We start from the raw sequence: 16,831 nt of genomic DNA, 5'->3' as shown, positions 1-16,831 counted from the left end.
CACTGTGAGGTTTAACCTCTTCACACCACCTCTGCGATGGGGAAGTCTTACCCAAAAAAGTCTCACACATCCAGCTGTCAAATTCAGCAAGATTTTCTTTATTTTTCTTACTTCAAGCAGCAGACAAAAATCATAAGCAAGGCAAGAGTGCAAGCAGCTACTGAAACATAAAAGAGAAAGATCAGAAGGGGAGCTCAGCTAGGGAAGATAAGACTCCCCCCCCAGCTAAGGGTGGATCCCCTTTTATAGGTCCTCTCTCACTTAGTTTCCATCCCTCACATATTCCATAACCATCTTTCCCATCTTCTAACTTGTTTCGGTGTCATGTCCAGCTACAGTTTGCTCCAGGTACCTTCCTTATCTGCTTAGAATACAAACTTAGAAGCACTTGGTAATAATGAACAGAATGTTAAAGTAGATATCTCCATACAGGCTTACCTTAACGTAATTTATATAAGTAAAGCTAATATAATTCATATATGTAACTCCCTGTCTAGAAGAGCTTATAATGTTACCATTTTTACAATGCTTAAAGTGCAATGAACTGCACACTCTCTACTGAACTGCCACACAGTTCACACACACTGGTCCACGATCCTTGTTCTTAAGCATCTCTTAATGCCTTAAACTATGTGACAGGCCTACGCAATCCCTCTTTTCAGATATTCCTAGTTGTTTGTCCAGGCCATTGGCCTACTCTGACCTTCGTCTCTGACAGTAACCCCTTGTTTTTGAAACATGTATAACATCTTGAATATTTAAGTGGTTTTTCTACTGTGATTTATTGCAAGCCGAGTCAGATGGTTCTTCCCTCTGAAACATTAATCACATTATAAACATTTAAATGGTCCCCCCCCCATATGAGTCCTTTTGTGCTATTTCAATTGGACCTTCTTATTAAAATATTTATTACAAACTGAATAAATGTTTTTTCTTCCGTATGAGTGTGAACTTTCACCTAGACCTTCCTTCTGAACATTTATCACATTTGGAACATTTATGGTTTCTCTCTCGTTCATATGAGTCCATTTGTGCTTTTTCAGTTGTTTCCTCCACTTGAAACATTTATCACATTCTGAACATATAAATGGTTTCTCTCCCGTATGAGTCCTCTCGTGAAGTTTCAGTTGGGCCTTGGTTCTGAAGCATTTATCACATTCCGAACACATAAATGGTTTTTCTCCTGTATGAGTCCTCTCATGAAGTTTCAGTTGGGCCTTGGTTCTGAAATATTTAACACATTCTGAACAGTTAAATGGTTTCTCTCCTGTATGAGTCATTTTATGAAGTTTTACCTCAGCATTAGTTATGAAATACTTATCACATTCTGAACATTTAAATGATTTATTTCTATGAGTCAATTCATGACGCTTCATGTCCGCCTTGGTTCTGAAACACTTATCACATTCTGAACATTTAAATGGTTTCTCTCCTGTATGAATCATTTCATGACGTTTTAGCCCGGACCTCCTTTTGAAACATTTATCACATTCTGAACAGTTAAAGGGTTTCTCTCCTGTATGAATCATTTCATGCCATTTCAGATGCCCTTTGAAGCTAAAGGATTTATCACATTCTAAACATTTGAATGGTTTCTCTTCCATATGAGTAATTTTATGAAGTTTTACATTACGCTTGGTTTTGAAACATTTATCGCATTCTGAACACTGAAATGGTTTCTCTCCAGTATGAGTCATTTTATGGATTTCCAGGTTCACCTTGGTTCTGAAACATTTATCACATTCTGAACAGTTAAATGGTTTCTCTCCTGTATGAATCCTTTCATGCCGTTTCAGATGCACGTTGAAGTTAAAGCATTTCTCACATTCTGAACATTTAAGTGGTTTCTCTCCTCTATGAGTCTTTTCATGAAGTTTCACCTCAGCCTTAAATCTGAAACATTTATTACATTCCAAACATTTAAATGGTTTATATCCAGTATGAGTCATTTTGTGGCTTTCCAGGGTCACCTTGGTTCTGAAACATTTATCACATTCTGAACATTTAAATGGTTTCTCTCCTGTGTGACTCATTTCATGAATTTTGAGCTCATTTTTGGTTCTAACGCATTTATCACATTCTGAACATTTAAATGGTTTATTTCCTGTATGAGTCATTTCGTGAAGTTTGACCTCACCCTTGGTTCTGAACCTTTTATCACATTCTGAACATATAAATGGTTTCTCTCCTGTATGAGTCCTCTCATGAAGTTTCAGTTGGACCTTGGTTCTGAAGCATTTATCACATTCTGAACATATAAATTGTTTCTCTCCCGTATGAGTCCTCTTGTGAAGTATCCGTTGGGCCTTGGTTTTGAAATATTTAACACTTTCTGAACAGTTAAATGGTTTCCCTCCTGTATGAATCCTTTCATGCCGTTTCAGATGCACTTTGAAGCTAAAGCATTTATCACATTCTGAACATTTAAGTGCTTCCGCTCCTCTATGAGTCTTTTTATGAAGTTTAGCCTTAGTTCTGAAACATTTATCATATTCCAAACATTTAAATGGTTTATCTCCAGTATGAGTCATTTTGTGGCTTTCCAGGTTCACCTTGGTTCTGAAACATTCATCACATTCTGAACATTTAAATGTTTTTTCTCCTGTATGCGTCCTTTTGTGACATTTGGAGTCAGTGGTAAAGGTTTCCCAAACATCAGCACTTTTAAATTCTCTCTCACCTTTGAGTCTTCCAGGTTCTACAAGTCTTGGGAAATTTTGTCTCTCTAATTTTTCTCCTGTCTGGACTGCTGCTTTCTCACTGGTTGGTATTATGCTACCGATACCTCCTTCACAGTCTGCTGAAGGATCTGTGCTGTCTCTGGAGGAGTCTTCGTGTTTCCATTCCTCTTTCTGCTGCTCATCGCACATTCTCACTCTTTCACTGTCATTCTCAAATCCATCATCTGTTGGATAAAAAAATATGAGTACGATTATTCATTCCCCTGTACCGCCCCTTATTTTATGAGCGATCAGAGGTAATATTCAAGGTACCGGTACTACCTGCTTTAATGCCACTGAACACTGGGGGTTAGGCAGCCCCAGAGGACTGTTGAGAATATGGCCTAGTTAATCTGAAGGGTACATATTTACAGGCGTGAAGATGTTAAATACATTTCTCTTACTGTGGATTAAACAAAACACAAAAACATTCCCCTGCACTACTCAGGCCAAAGCAATTAAATTACCTCAGAAGAAACCTCCCCCTTCCCTGAGAGGAACTCTGGTACAGTAGAATTATGTCCACAACTAGGTTTGATGAAAGAGGGAAACAGGTGGCCAGTATTACTACTACTACTACTATTTAACGTTTCTAAAGCCCTACTAGGGTTATGCAGCGCTGTACAATTTAACATAAAGGACAGTCCCTGCTCAAAGAGCTTACAATCTAAAGGACAAGTGAACAGTCAGTCCGATAAGGGTAGTCAAATTGGGGCAGTCTGGATTTCCTGAGAGGTGAGAGTTAGGTGCCAAAGGCAGCATTGAAGAGGTGGGCTTTGAGCAAAGACTTGAAGATGGGCAGGGAGGGGGCCTGGCGTAAGGGCTCAGGAAGGTTGTTCCAGGCATAGGGTGAGGCGAGGCAGAATGAGCGGAGCCTGGAGTTGGCGGTGGTGGAGAAGGGTACCGAGAGGAGGGATTTGTCCTGTGAACGGAGGTTTCGGGCTGGAACGTAAGGGGAGATGAGGGTAGAGAGGTAGTGAGGGGCAGCAGACTGAGTGCATTTGTAGGTAAGAAGGAGAAGCTTGAACTGAATGTGGTATCTGATTGGAAGCCAGTGAAGTGACCTGAGGAGAGGGGTGATATCAGTAGATCGGTTCTGGCGGAATATAAGACGTGCAGCAGAATTCTGGACAGATTGAAGGGGGAATAGATGGCTAAGTGGGAGGCCGGTGAGGAGTAGGTTGCAGTAGTCAAGGCACGAGGTAATGAGAGCGTGGACGAGAGTTCGGGTGGTGTGTTCAGAGAGGAAAGGGCGAATTTTGCTGATGTTGAAGAGGAAGAAGTGACATGTCTTGGCTATCTGCTGGATATGCGTGGAGAAGGAGAGGGAGGAGTCGAAGATGACTCCGAGGTTGCAGGCAGATGAGACGGGGAGGAGGAGGGTGTTATCAACTGAGATGGAAAGTGGAGGAAGAGGAGAAGAGGGTTTTGGTGGAAAGACGATGAGCTCGGTCTTGGACATGTTCAGTTTCAGATGGCGGTTGGACATCCAGGCAACAATGTCGGATAAGCAGACCGATATCTTTGCCTGGGTCTCCGCGGTGATGTTTGGTGTGGAGAGATACAGCTGGGTGTCATCAGCATAGAGATGATACTGGAAGCCATGAGATGAGATCAGGTAGCCCAGGGAAGAGGTGTAGATTGAGAAGAGAAGGGGTCCAAGGACAGATCCCTGGGGAACACCAACAGATAGCGGAATGGGGGTGGAGGAAGATCCATGAGAGTGAACTCTGAAGGTGCGGTGGGAGAGATAGGAGGAGAACCAGGAGAGGACAGAGCCCCGGAACCCAATTGAGGACAGTGTGGCAAGGAGTAAATCATGATTGACAGTGTCAAAAGTATTTCCATCAGCGCTATATTATGGCTGGAGGGTTCTGGAGGGCACAGGGCAGGTGAAGAGACCTGGGTGCCTTAAGGCGAGAGAGAAAAGATGGAACAGTAAAACCAACTGGTGAGAACATCACTTTTTCCTCAGAACCATGACCCCTTACCTTCTATAAGTGCGATAAGAAGTTCTAACAAGAATGGGCCCAATTGGGTCCCAGGAAATGCATCTTTTATGTGCCTTCTCAATCAAAAATAAAATGACATTTTACAGAACCAACTTCTTTGAATTCTAAGCTAAGAGAAATTGTACATAAGTCTCTTGTAAGGAAGGGGCAAGAAGACCACTGACCATCTCTCACTTGTAGGTCTTCCTCCTGCCGGCTTCTCCCTTTTGCTTGTGTAGCCCAATTACCCTGCCTTATTTCTGCTGCAAGGTAGTTTCTTATTTTTTCAAACTTTGGTAAGAACAAAACATTACTAATGTGATAAGATTCTTTTTGTTTGTAGTTTTCTTTTTGTAATTTACCAGGCCAATGGTTCCAAGAAAGACAGTTTGGGTAATTTGTTTGGAGGAATCCGGGTTCTGGTGCCAACTGAGACCCAAACATGATTTAAGTGGGCAGGAGTCTCTCTGCATGGCAGGGGGCAGAGAATGAGAAGACACTGCATGGAGAGAGAGAGAGAGAGAGGCTGCATAGCAAGAGAGACAGAGTGAAGAGGGTACATGGCAGGGGGCACAAAGAGAGAAAGAGGAAGCTGAATGGCAGACAGAAAATGAAGAGGCTGCATAGCAGGGAGAACAGAGAGAGAGAGTAAAGATGAAAGATGGCAGGGGACGCAGAACGAGAGAAGGCTGCATGGCAGGGGGCACAGAAAGAGAAACAGAGAGGAAAAGGCTGCATTACAAGGGACACAAGGAGATTGAGAAGAGGCTAGGGTGGGAGTGCAGAGGAAAGAAGGGGAGAAACAGGACGGGGGAAAAACGGGGATACAGAAGGCAGATACTGAACATGGGAATAGGGACAGGAACACAGAGGAAATGATGGTGGAAAGAAAAAAGTCAACTAGACAAGAGATACTGGAAAGCAGAAAATGGATGGAACTGGTGTGGTGGGGGGGGAGGAGGAAGGAAGGAGTAGAAGATGGATGGGGTGGGGGAGGAACAGGAGGCAGATGGGGCTAGGAGTAGAGGGGAGGGGAGGGGAACAGAGCAGGAGATAGGGCTAGGGGGTGTGGGTGGGGAAGGGAACAGAGCAGAAGATGGATGGGACTGGGGGAAGGAGCAGGAGTTAGATGGGGCTAGAGGGTATAGGCAGAGGGGGAGGGGAACAAAGTAAAAGTGATGGGCAGACCCTTCAGGTGGCGGAACTGATTTTGATAAAATTGGGGAATATCTGAAGAAGGAGCAGACGGCATGGATATTAATTGAAGAAGTGGAAGCGCAGTGGTCCAAACTGAAAACTGCTATAAATATAACAACCGACCTTTACACAAGGAAAGTAAACAAAAACAAGAGAAACAGGAAGCCTATGTGGTTCTCCAAACAAGTGGCTGAAAAAATAAGAGCAAAAGAGGCTTCAAGAAATACAAAAGAACGCAATGAGAGGATCACGGAAAAGATTATCAGATTAAACTCAAAGAAGCAAAGAAGGACATACAGCTAGCGAAAGCACAGTTGAAAGAAAAATGGCTAAAGATGTAAAGAGAGGTGACAAGACTTTTTTTTTTTTATAAGATATATTGGGGAAAGGAGAATAGGAATGGTATTGCAAGACTGACAGATGCTGAGAATAGCTATGTGGAGAGTGATAAGGATAAAGTGAAATTAGGCCTTACCTGCTAATTTTCTTTCCTAGACCCTCCAGACCGGTCAAGACACTTGGGTTATGCACTGGGAGACTGAGAACACTAAACTCTGAACACTATAAGTAACCTGTGCAGAACCCCAACTAGTCAGTATACTGATAACAAAGCAGAGAAAGGACAAAAGAACCTCTCACAGAATGCAAACTCTTCTCAAAACCAACTGTGCTTCTGCAGATCGAATGCAAACTAGCGCTCCGAACTGGCCCAGTCTAGCGCCAGAAACCTGACGACTGATAGACTGATAACGTATCAAACAAAGTGCTCATCAGCCACAACAAAAATCTGGGCTCAAACAAAGGCAGAAATATCAATGAAGACTGAATACTGAAAATAGGGTGGATTCTTGACCGGTCTGGAGGGTCTACAGGAAAGGAAATTAGCAAGTAAGGGCTAATTTCACTTTCCTCAGCGACCTTCCAGACCGGTCAAGATGCTTGGGAAGTACCAAAGCAGTATGCAACTAAGGGCGGGTCCCCCAAAGACCAAAGGTCACAACTGCTGCACTCAAGCCAGCATCTTCTCTTGCCTGGACGTCAAGCCTATAGTGCTTCACAAAGGAATGAAGAGAAGACCAGACAGATGCCCTACAAATATCCGGCAGAGGAATCAAACAGCTTTCCGCCCAGGAGGAAGCTACCTCCGAGTGGAGTGTGCCTTAAGTACCGATGGAACATCACGACCCTTCAGCAAGTAGGCTGAGGTGATTGCCTCCTTCAACCATCTGGCAATCATTGCCTTTGAAGCAGCCACTCCCTTTTTAAGATGAACAACCTATCCGAGGCCCGAAAATCCTGAGTCCCTTTCGAGTACTACTACTATAAATCATTTCTATAGCGCTATCAGTCGTACGCAACGCTTTACAATTGAGCATGAAGAAAAGACAGTCCCTGCTCAAAAGAGCTTACAATCTAAATCAGGACAGACAGACAGGACCTACAAGGGATAAGGGAAGGACAGACAGAAGGACACATAATAAGGATAAGATAAAAGTTACAAGTCAGGAGTCGAAAGCACCAACAAACAGGTAGGCCTTTAGCCCCGATTTGAAGGCAGCCAGGGATGGAGCTAGACGTAATGGCTCAGGAAGCCTATTCCAGGCATAAGGTGCGGCGAGATAGAAAGAGCAGAGTCTGGAGTTAGCGATGGAGGAGAAGGGTGCAATCAGGAGAGATTTGCCCAGTGAACGGAGTTTTACGGAAGGAGTGTAGGAAGAGATGAGGGTGGAGAGGTAGTGAGGGGCTGCAGAGTGAATGCACTTATAGGTCAATAAGAGGAACTTGAATTGTATATGAAAACGGATAGGGAGCCAGTGAAGTGATTTCAGGAGAGGGCTGATATGGGCATAACGACTTTGGCGAAATATTAGTCGTGCGGCAGAGTTTTGAACAGATTGAAGAGGAGAGAGATGGCTGAGTGGAAGACCTGTGAGAAGCAAGTTGTAGTAAGTAGTCTAAGCGAGAGGTGATGAGAGTGTGGATGAGGGTTCTGAGAGCGTGTTCAGAAAGGAAAGGGCGAATTCTGGCGATGTTATAAAGGAAGAAACAACAGGTTTTAGCAATCTGTTGAATATGGGCCGAGAAGGAGAGGGAGGAGTCGAAGATGACCCCCAAGGTTGCGAGCAGATGAGACAGGAAGAATGAGCGTGTTGTCGACAGAAATAGAGAATGGGGGAAGGGGAGAGGTTGGTTTAGGTGGGATGATAAGGAGCTCAGTTTTGGACATATTGAGCTTCAGGTGGCGGTGAGACATCCAGGCAGCAATGTCAGAGAGGCAGGCAGATACCTTGGACTGGATTTCTGCCGAGATTACTGGTGTGGAGAGGTAGATCTGGGAGTCATCAGCGTAAACATGATAATGAAAACCGTGGGAAGAGATCAGAGCACCAAGGGAGGAAGTATAGATGGAGAAAAGGAGAGGTCCTAGAACAGATCCATGAGGTACACCCACTGACAGCGGGATAGAGGAAGAGGAGGAACCACCAGAGTATACACTAAAAGTACGCTGTGAGAGTTAAGAAGAGAACCAGGAGAGAGCGGTATTCCGAAATCCATGTGAGGACAGCGTGTCAAGGAGTAGGCTGTGATCAACAATATCAAAAGCAGCAGAGTACACATGCAATGCCCGTCAGACATCAAGCTTATAAAGACAACATTGAGTCAAGTCTCCTGAATGATCACCCAAGACCAGCAAAGAAATCACCTGGTTCGCATGAAAGTCTGAATCTGAAACCACTTTGGGCAAAAAGGATAGCACCAGCTTCAGCGAAACCTTCTCCTTGGAAAAGGACAAAAAAGGCGTGGTACATGACAAAAGCCTGTAGTTCCAAAATCCTCTGCCAGTCGGTGGCGGGAGGCGAAGATAGTGCTGGGCAGACTTTTATACGGTCTGTGCCAGAGCCAGTGGTGGAAGGCGGGGCTGGTGGTTGGGAGGCGGGGATAGTGCTGGACAGACTTATACGGTCTGTGCCCTGAAGAGGACAGGTACAAATCAAAGTAGGGTATACACAAAAAGTAGCACATATGAGTTTGTCTTGTTGGGCAGACTGGATGGACCGTGCAGGTCTTTTTCTGCCGTCATTTACTATGTTACTATGTTACATGGAGGCATATTTTCAAAGCACTTAGCCTCCCAAAGTTCCATAGAAACCTATGGAACTTAGCCTCCCAAAGTGCTTTGAAAATATGCCTCATGGTCTTCTCTATTTTGGTCAATTTATAGGAGATAACCAAATTCTATATTTTGGAAGGTTACAAGTTCATTATCAACTGGCAGCTAGAGATGTTATTCCCTTACCTTCAAGATAAACATTTCATTCAGGTAGAACAACTAATAGCAGGAGATGGAGGCCTTAAGTTAGCATTTGAAACTTTAGTGGGTGAACAAGTTGGTAGGGGTTATATATCTTTTGTTTATCAGCTGCTCAACACCTTCGATAAATGGAAAGCTACCTACAGGGGGGCATGGGAGAGGGATCTAGAGAGTTATCTGAGGAGGAATGGAGAAATGTCTCAATGTGATCTCATAAATTGTCAAATGCACCTCAGATTATTGAGAACGGTCTTAAGGTATATTGAGAACGGTCTTAAAGTACTGGGTGAGATGGCATTACTCTCCATCTAGACTGCAAGCCATTATGAGGAAAGGGGATGGTTTATGTTGGAGAGGGTGTAGCCGGAGGGCAACATATACTCACGTCTGGTGGGAATGTCCTAAGGTCCAGAAATTATGGAAGGAGGTATCTGCATATGGGCAACAGTTACTCGAGACTCATTTACCGAGTATTATGGAAAATGCCCTACTAAGTGGGAGAGTGGAAGGGATAACAGGACCTATGGATAAATTAATGCTATTGGTTTTTTACAGCAGCTCAACTGTTTATTGCCTCACTTTGGCATACACGGGCCAGGCCAAAACAGACTGTATATTATATGCAAACGATATAGACTGACTACATTAAAATCTAATAAATGTAAATATCAAATGTTGGAAGGACAATCTGAGTTTTGGAGAGGGGAGTGACGGGAAGGGGAGAGATAACGGATGGGGAGGATCTATTTTTAGTTTTTCATTATTGGGGGTGGCACTTTGTTGTGTAACAAAACGTACACTTATTCTTAATTTTTCCTGTTAATTTTTCTGTTAAGAGATGCTGTCAGTTATTTTGCTAGAAAATTAATAAACATAAAGTTAGAAATGGCAGTCGTGACTTCCCGTGACAGCCTCGTGAGACTGTTGCCGTCATTTTGGAACTGGGAATGGCATCATTACGATAAACTGCATTATATACTGTGATTTGCATTAACCTATCAGCAACACAAAATGTCCATGACTAAGTCAAACTGAACCATGTTCATCAGTCATGTCCCTCCACAACAGTGCTGAAGCCTCTCCACCTCCAGCAGCCCTTTCAACAATACAGATTTCACAACCTCAAGATACTCTAGGATGAAGGGTTTTGCAGACCTGATCCCACCCCTGGGATACCCACCCACCTCTATCCGTGCCTCCTCCATATCCACAGACAGTTTAATCTGTCCAAAGTAGGGAAACAGACAGAGAGAGGAGAAGAGGAGATGACAACCTTTTATCCCATCAGCCCTGAATTCCTGAATTGTCCCAGCTGACTTCAGTAAAGATGTGCAGGAGGAATTTTATACTTACTTGTTACAGAAGGACGAGTCTGTTCAGACATCTCTGATTCAGGATTTTCCACGAAAGGGAGATCTTCCTCTTGCTTAATACTCAGTGACAACACAGATGTTACAACTGGAAGGTCTGTGATGACAAAACACATTCACAAGGATTCACGATATCTGATAATACTAAATTAGGAAACTGATTTTAAGTGTCAAAATGTTTAATGTTAATTACTCATCTCCTGTGGTCTAAAAATGCAAAGCCCATTAAATCCAAAACATTTACTTACTGTTGGTGGAGTCATTTGGATTTTCTTTTCCCTCCCACTCAAATTGTTGAGTGAAATATTTCTCATCTTCCTTTTTAATCTTGAATATAACATCCGGATTAACAATTGAATAGCCTGTTGATAAGAAGTAGGAAAATTACTTTGAAATTGTATTTATAGAATCCCTCGGGAGGTTCCCTCCGCTTCATGTTTTGATGGAGCAGTGTGTGATATGTGCACGGAGATGTGTGTATAGATATCTTGAGACATATGTATTTGTGTGACAAAACTTGGAGAGAAGAGGCAGCAGTGGCCTGACACTTGATTAAGATTATATCATAGACGTTTTCTGGTACAGAGATTTCTCTTCATAGCTCTCCTAGGTGGAGGCATTGAAGGTGCCAATCTTCTGGTTACAATTTGGAGGGGTTGCATGTTGTACATTATAGTTCACTAGAGTGCAACTGATATGTGATGATCTTATGCAGAAATCTCAAATGAAATCTTACAGCACAGAGCAACATCTGTTGCAGATCCTGTAGCAGTGGAGTCTTTCACAGGCTCCTACTGCATATGGGATAGCATCAGAAGCCAGGATCTAAATTTCAGGTGCCCATGATATCTAGTTCCTGCGATTTTTGCACCGCTGAATAATTTTTGTAAGGGGATTGCATCTCGCTACAGCGAGTGGTTGTCAGCAACGTTCCAGGGATCAGGATCACTGTACACGCCCTTCTGTGGTTTCGGCGGCGGTCTCTCTGCTCCATGTGCCACACTGGTTGCCTGGGCCGTGTCTGCTCCGGAGGTGGTTGCAGACTGCAGCAGTGGCGACCATAGAGACGGCAGTTCGAGTGTGCAGGAGGGAAGAGGCTGATTTAAATCTTTTTTGAAAGATAGGAAGTTCTGTGTGTTCGAAGGAACAGAAAAATCGGAGTCTCTCATCTGTTTGACAGGTGTTCCACCAGGCTCCCGTCTTTCAGTGGTGTTATTTAATCTTTTTCTTTTACCTTTATGTACATTGTAGAGATGTTTGGGGTGCAATACAAGTTGTATGCTGATGACATACAGTTTGTATTGCCTGTCGAGAACTCTTTTGAAGATACTTTTGTTAAATTGAGATTTTACCTTTCAAAAATATTGCAATGGATGGAGGGAAATCGTTTGAAATTGAACATTTCAAAAACTCAGATACTTTTCCTCTCTGGTACAAAAGGGGTAAATTGTCCTAAGAATTTTAACATTGACTCTGCTAATATCCCTATCGTCCATCAGATGGAAAAATTAGTCCTTACCTGAGGAAGCCAAATGGGAATATGAAGGTAAGCCTCCTTGAGATCGAGGCTGAACCACTGCAATAACGGAGCAGAGGGTTTCCATGCGGAAGTGACGTACTCAGAGCGCCTTGTTTACCTTTTTGAGATCCAAGACTGGCCAGTGAGAGCCTGCCTTTTTGGAAACCACAAAGTAAATGGAATAACGGGCCTCCCAAGCTCTGACTGCGGAACCAGCCGAACCGTCCCGAGTTGAAGTAAGTTGTCCAAGGTTTGTCAGATTGCCTTCACCTTGATGGGTGACTTGCATGGGGACTCGAGAAAGCAATCTGACAGAGGATGAGCAAACTCCAGTTTGAAACCATCTCGGATGACCTCCAAGACCCATTCGTCAGAAGTTACTCTGGCCCATTCCCCCAGGAAGAGGGACAAACAGCCCCCTATGACCGGCAGGGGATGGACCAGGGCCCCATCATTGGGAAACTCTTGCCGCTAGCTGAGCTCACGAGCCCGAGGCGGGAAGACGTCGGTCTTCATGAAAGGGCTGGGGCTTCGGACAGAAATGAGGCTTTTGGAATGCACCAACCCGTCCTGGCCTATAACACCTAGAGGGGCATAATCGAAAGGGACGCCCAAGTTTTCCTGGGGACGTCCTCACAGGACGGCTCTAGCAAGGGGCGGGGAAACCCGTATTATCAAAACTACTACTACTATTTAGCATTTCTATAGCGCTACAAGGCGTACGCAGCGCTGCACAAACATAGAAGAAAGACGGTCCCTGCTCAAAGAGCTTACAATCTAATAGACAAAAAATAAAGTAAGCAAATCAAATCAATTAATGTGTACAGGAAGGAGGAGAGGAGGGTAGGTGGATGCGAGTGGTTACAAGTGGTTACGAGTCAAAAGCAATGTTAAAGAGGTGGGCTTTCAGTCTAGATTTAAAGGTGGCCAAGGATGGGGCAAGACGTAGGGGCTCAGGAAGTTTATTCCAGGCTTAGGGTGCAGCGAGACAGAAGGCGCAAAGTCTGGAGTTGGCAGTAGTGGAGAAGGGAACAGATAAGAAGGATTTATCCATGGAGCGGAGTGCACGGGAAGGGGTGTAGGAAAGGACGAGTGTGGAGAGATACTAGGGAGCAGCAGAGTGAGTACATTTATAGGTTAGTAGAAGAAGTTTGAACAGGATGCGAAAACGGATAGGGAGCCAGTGAAGCGACTTGAGGAGAGGGGTAGTATGAGTAAAGCGGCCCTGGCGGAAGACAAGACAGGCAGCAGAGTTTTGAACCGATTGGAGAGGGGAGAGGTGACTAAGTGGGAGGCCAGCAAGACGCTTCTTGCAGTAGTCTAAACGAGAGGTGACAAGGGTGTGGATGAGGGTTTTGGTAGAGTGCTCAGAAAGAAAGGGGCGGATTTTACGGATGTTGTAAAGAAAGAAACGGCAGGTCTTGGCGATCTGCTGGATATGAGCAGAGAAGGAGAGAGAAGAGTCAAAGATGACCCCAAGGTTTCGAGCTAAGGAGACAGGGAGAATGAGAGAGCCAACAACAGAAATAGAACACGGGGGGAGTGGGGAGGTGGGTTTGGGGGGAAAAATGAGAAGCTCGGTTTTGGTCATGTTTAATTTCAGGTGACGTTGAGACATCCAGACAGCAATGTCAGACAAGCACGCTGAAACTTTGGTTTGGATGCAAGGTGAGATATCATGGGTAGAAAGGTAGATTTGGGAGTCATCAGCATAGAGATGGTAGGAAAAGCCATGGGATGAGATTAATGAACCAAGGAAGAAGTGTAGATAGAAAAGAGGAGGGGACCAAAAACAGAACCCTGAGGTACGCCGACAGGCAGAGGGGTAGAAGTAGAAGAGGATCCACCAGAGAGAACACTGAAGGTGCAGAGGGAGAGGTAGGAAGAGAACCAGGAAAGGACAGAACCCTGGAATCCAAGTGAGGACAGGGTATCGAGGAGTATGCTGTGATTGACAGTGTCAAAAGCGGCGGAAAGATCAAGAAGAATGAGGATGGAATAGAGACCTCTGGATTTAGCCAGTAATAGGTCATTGGAGACTTTAGTAAGCGCAGTTTCGGTTGAGTGGAGAGGGCAAAAACCAGATTGTAGTGGGTCAAGAATAGCATGTGAGGAGAGAAAATCAAGGCAGCGGTGGTGAACAGCACGCTCAAGTAATTTGGAGAGAAAAGGGAGGAGGGAGATGGGTCGGTAATTAGAGGGACAAGTAGGGTCGAGTGAAGGCTTCTTAAGGAGAGGTGTGACCACAGCATGTTTAAAGGCAGTAGGGATAGTTGCAGTGGAAAGTGAGAGGTTGAGAATGTGACAGACAAAAGGAATAACAGCAGGTGAGATGGCATTAAGAAGGTGGGTGGGAATGGGATCAGAGGAACAGGTGGTACATTTTGAGGAAGAAAGGAGAAGTGTAGTTTCCTCTATAGTAACTTCAGGAAAGGAGGAAAAGGAATGAGGGGAAGGAGAGAGAGGGGAACGGACTAGTGGAGGGAGAGGTGGCGAGGTAGATAATTCAAGGTTTATCTTTTGAACCTTGTCATGAAAGAATTCAGCAAGGGTCTGAGGAGATAATGAAGGGGGAGATGGGGGAGGGGGCACCTTGAGGAGAGAGTTCAATATGGTGAAGAGAAGTCGAGGGTTAGAGCCAAGAGAGTTGGTCAGTTGGATATAATAATCCTGTTTGGCGCGTAAAAGAGCAGATTGGAAGGAGGTCAGCATTAACTTAAAGTGTAAGAAATCAGCAAGGGCCCGAGATTTCCGCCAGAGGCGTTCGGCGGAGCGGGTACAGGAACGTAGGTAGCGGATATTAGAAGTCAGCCAAGGTTGGGGTTTTGTACGCCTTATAGGGCGGGTCATCAAAGGTGCAAGAGTGTCTAAGGCAGAGGATAGAGTATTGTTGTAAGAAGAAACAGCCTCGTTGACAGACATGGATGGTGCCACAGTAGAGAGGAGGTTTGAAATATGGGAGGATAGAGATGAAGGGTCATGGATGGCCATCTTTCATTTCGATAATACGGTCGGGGACGCCCAAATCAGCAAATTTAGGTCGACCTTAGAGATGGTTGTCCCCAGGACTTTGTCGTTTCTGATTTTCAGCGATAATGGAAAGCGAGGACGCCCATCTCAGAAACGACCAAATCCAAGCCATTTGGTCTTGGGAACAGCCAGCATTTGTATTGCACTAGTCCCACTAACTAACGGAAAAAGCCCTTCCCTTACCGATCCCTTAACGATTCGGAAAGGAACGGCATGCATGAAGGAAATCGCATGCAAATGAGCTGCTCCCTATTAGCTCATTTGCACATGATTTCCTTCCTAAGGAGGGGAAGCCAGTGCACAGTAGCCAACCGTTATGCGTAGTTGCTCTGTGCATGCCAAAGACGGCTTCATACATGCAGACAAGCTGCGTGTATAATAGCTGTCTACTACCTTAGAAAAACACAAGTCCAGGTGAAAATGTCCAAGTGCTTGTCAGGGACATCTTTTTTTTTTTTTAATTACGCGCCAAACAGGATTATTATATCCAACTGACCAACTCTCTTGGCTCTAACCCTCGACTTCTCTTCACCACATTGAACTCTCTCCTCAAGAGGACCCGCCAGAACCTCTCTGAGCTCCCTCAATATTCTGGGGTGGATCCCGTCTGGTCCCATGGCTTTGTCCACCTTTAGCTTTCCAAGTTGTTGATACAAACTCTCTTCCGTGAACGGTGCTAAATCCCTTCCATTCTCAGGTGTACTTTTGCCAGTCCCTCGCGGTCCTTCTCCAGGATTTTGTTCTGTTTTCACTGAAGAAAATCCTGGAGAAGTACCGCGAGGGACTGGCAAAAGTACACCTGAGAATGGACTGGATATAGCACTGTTCACGGAAGAGAGTGTGTATCAACAACTTGGAAAGTTAAAGGTGGACAAAGCCATGGGACCGGACGGGATCCACCCCAGAATATTGAGGGAGCTCAGAGAAGTTCTGGCAGGTCCTCTTAAAGATTTGTTTAATAAATCCTTGGAGACGAGAGAGGTTCCGAGGGACTGGAGAACGGCGGAGGTGGTACCTCTTCACAAAAGTGGTGATAGGGAAGAAGCTGGAAACTACAGGCCGGTAAGCCTCACTTCGGTTATTGGAAAAGTAATGGAAGCCATGCTGAAGGAAAGGATAGTGAATTTCCTAGAAACCAACAAGTTGCAAGATCCGAGACAACATGGTTTTACTAAAGGGAAATCGTGCCAAACGAATCTCATTGAATTCTTTGATTGGGTAACTGGAGAATTGAATCATCGACGTGCTATAGACGTAATCTACTTAGATTTTAGCAAAGCTTTTGACACGGTTCCCCACAGGAGGCTCTTAAATAAACTAGATGGGCTGAAGATAGGTCCTGAAGTGGTGAACTGGATTAGGAACTGGTTGACGGACAGACGACAGAGGGTGGTGGTAAATGGAGTTCGCTCGGAGGAAGGAAAGGTGAGTAGTGGAGTGCCTCAGGGATCGGTGCTGGGGCCGATTCTGTTCAATATATTTGTGAGTGACATTGCCGAAGGGTTAGAAGGTAAAGTTTGCCTATTTGCGGATGATACTAAGATTTGCAACAGAGTGGATACCCGGGAGGGAGTGGAAAGCATGAAAAGGGATCTGAGGAAGCTAGAAGAATGGTCTAAGGTTTGGCAATTAAAATTCAATGCGAAGAAATGGAAAGTGATGCATTTAGGGAGTAGAAACCCACGAGAGAC

The 16,831-nt window shown here is 44.6% G+C and overlaps 1 protein-coding gene across 1 annotated transcript in view; it reads right to left on the bottom strand.

The window, feature by feature from the left end:
* Positions 1 to 426: 426 nt before the first annotated feature.
* LOC115475352 (zinc finger protein 84-like) overlaps positions 427 to 16,831 on the bottom strand; it is a 232,508-nt gene continuing 216,103 nt past the window's right edge. The window contains exons 7-9 of the mRNA XM_030214838.1: positions 10,840 to 10,953; positions 10,575 to 10,688; positions 427 to 2,905 (exon numbers count right to left, since the gene is read on the bottom strand). Of these exons, the coding sequence (XP_030070698.1) occupies positions 876 to 2,905; positions 10,575 to 10,688; positions 10,840 to 10,953 (2,258 nt within the window). The 3' untranslated portion in view covers positions 427 to 875. The remainder of the gene's footprint in view (positions 2,906 to 10,574; positions 10,689 to 10,839; positions 10,954 to 16,831) is intronic.

The sequence above is a fragment of the Microcaecilia unicolor genome, chromosome 1 (assembly GCF_901765095.1).
Source record: "Microcaecilia unicolor chromosome 1, aMicUni1.1, whole genome shotgun sequence".
Taxonomy (NCBI): Eukaryota; Metazoa; Chordata; class Amphibia; order Gymnophiona; family Siphonopidae; genus Microcaecilia; species Microcaecilia unicolor.
The sequence above is the reverse complement of the archived record's forward strand: the minus strand, read 5'-3'. Positions and strand labels throughout refer to the sequence as shown.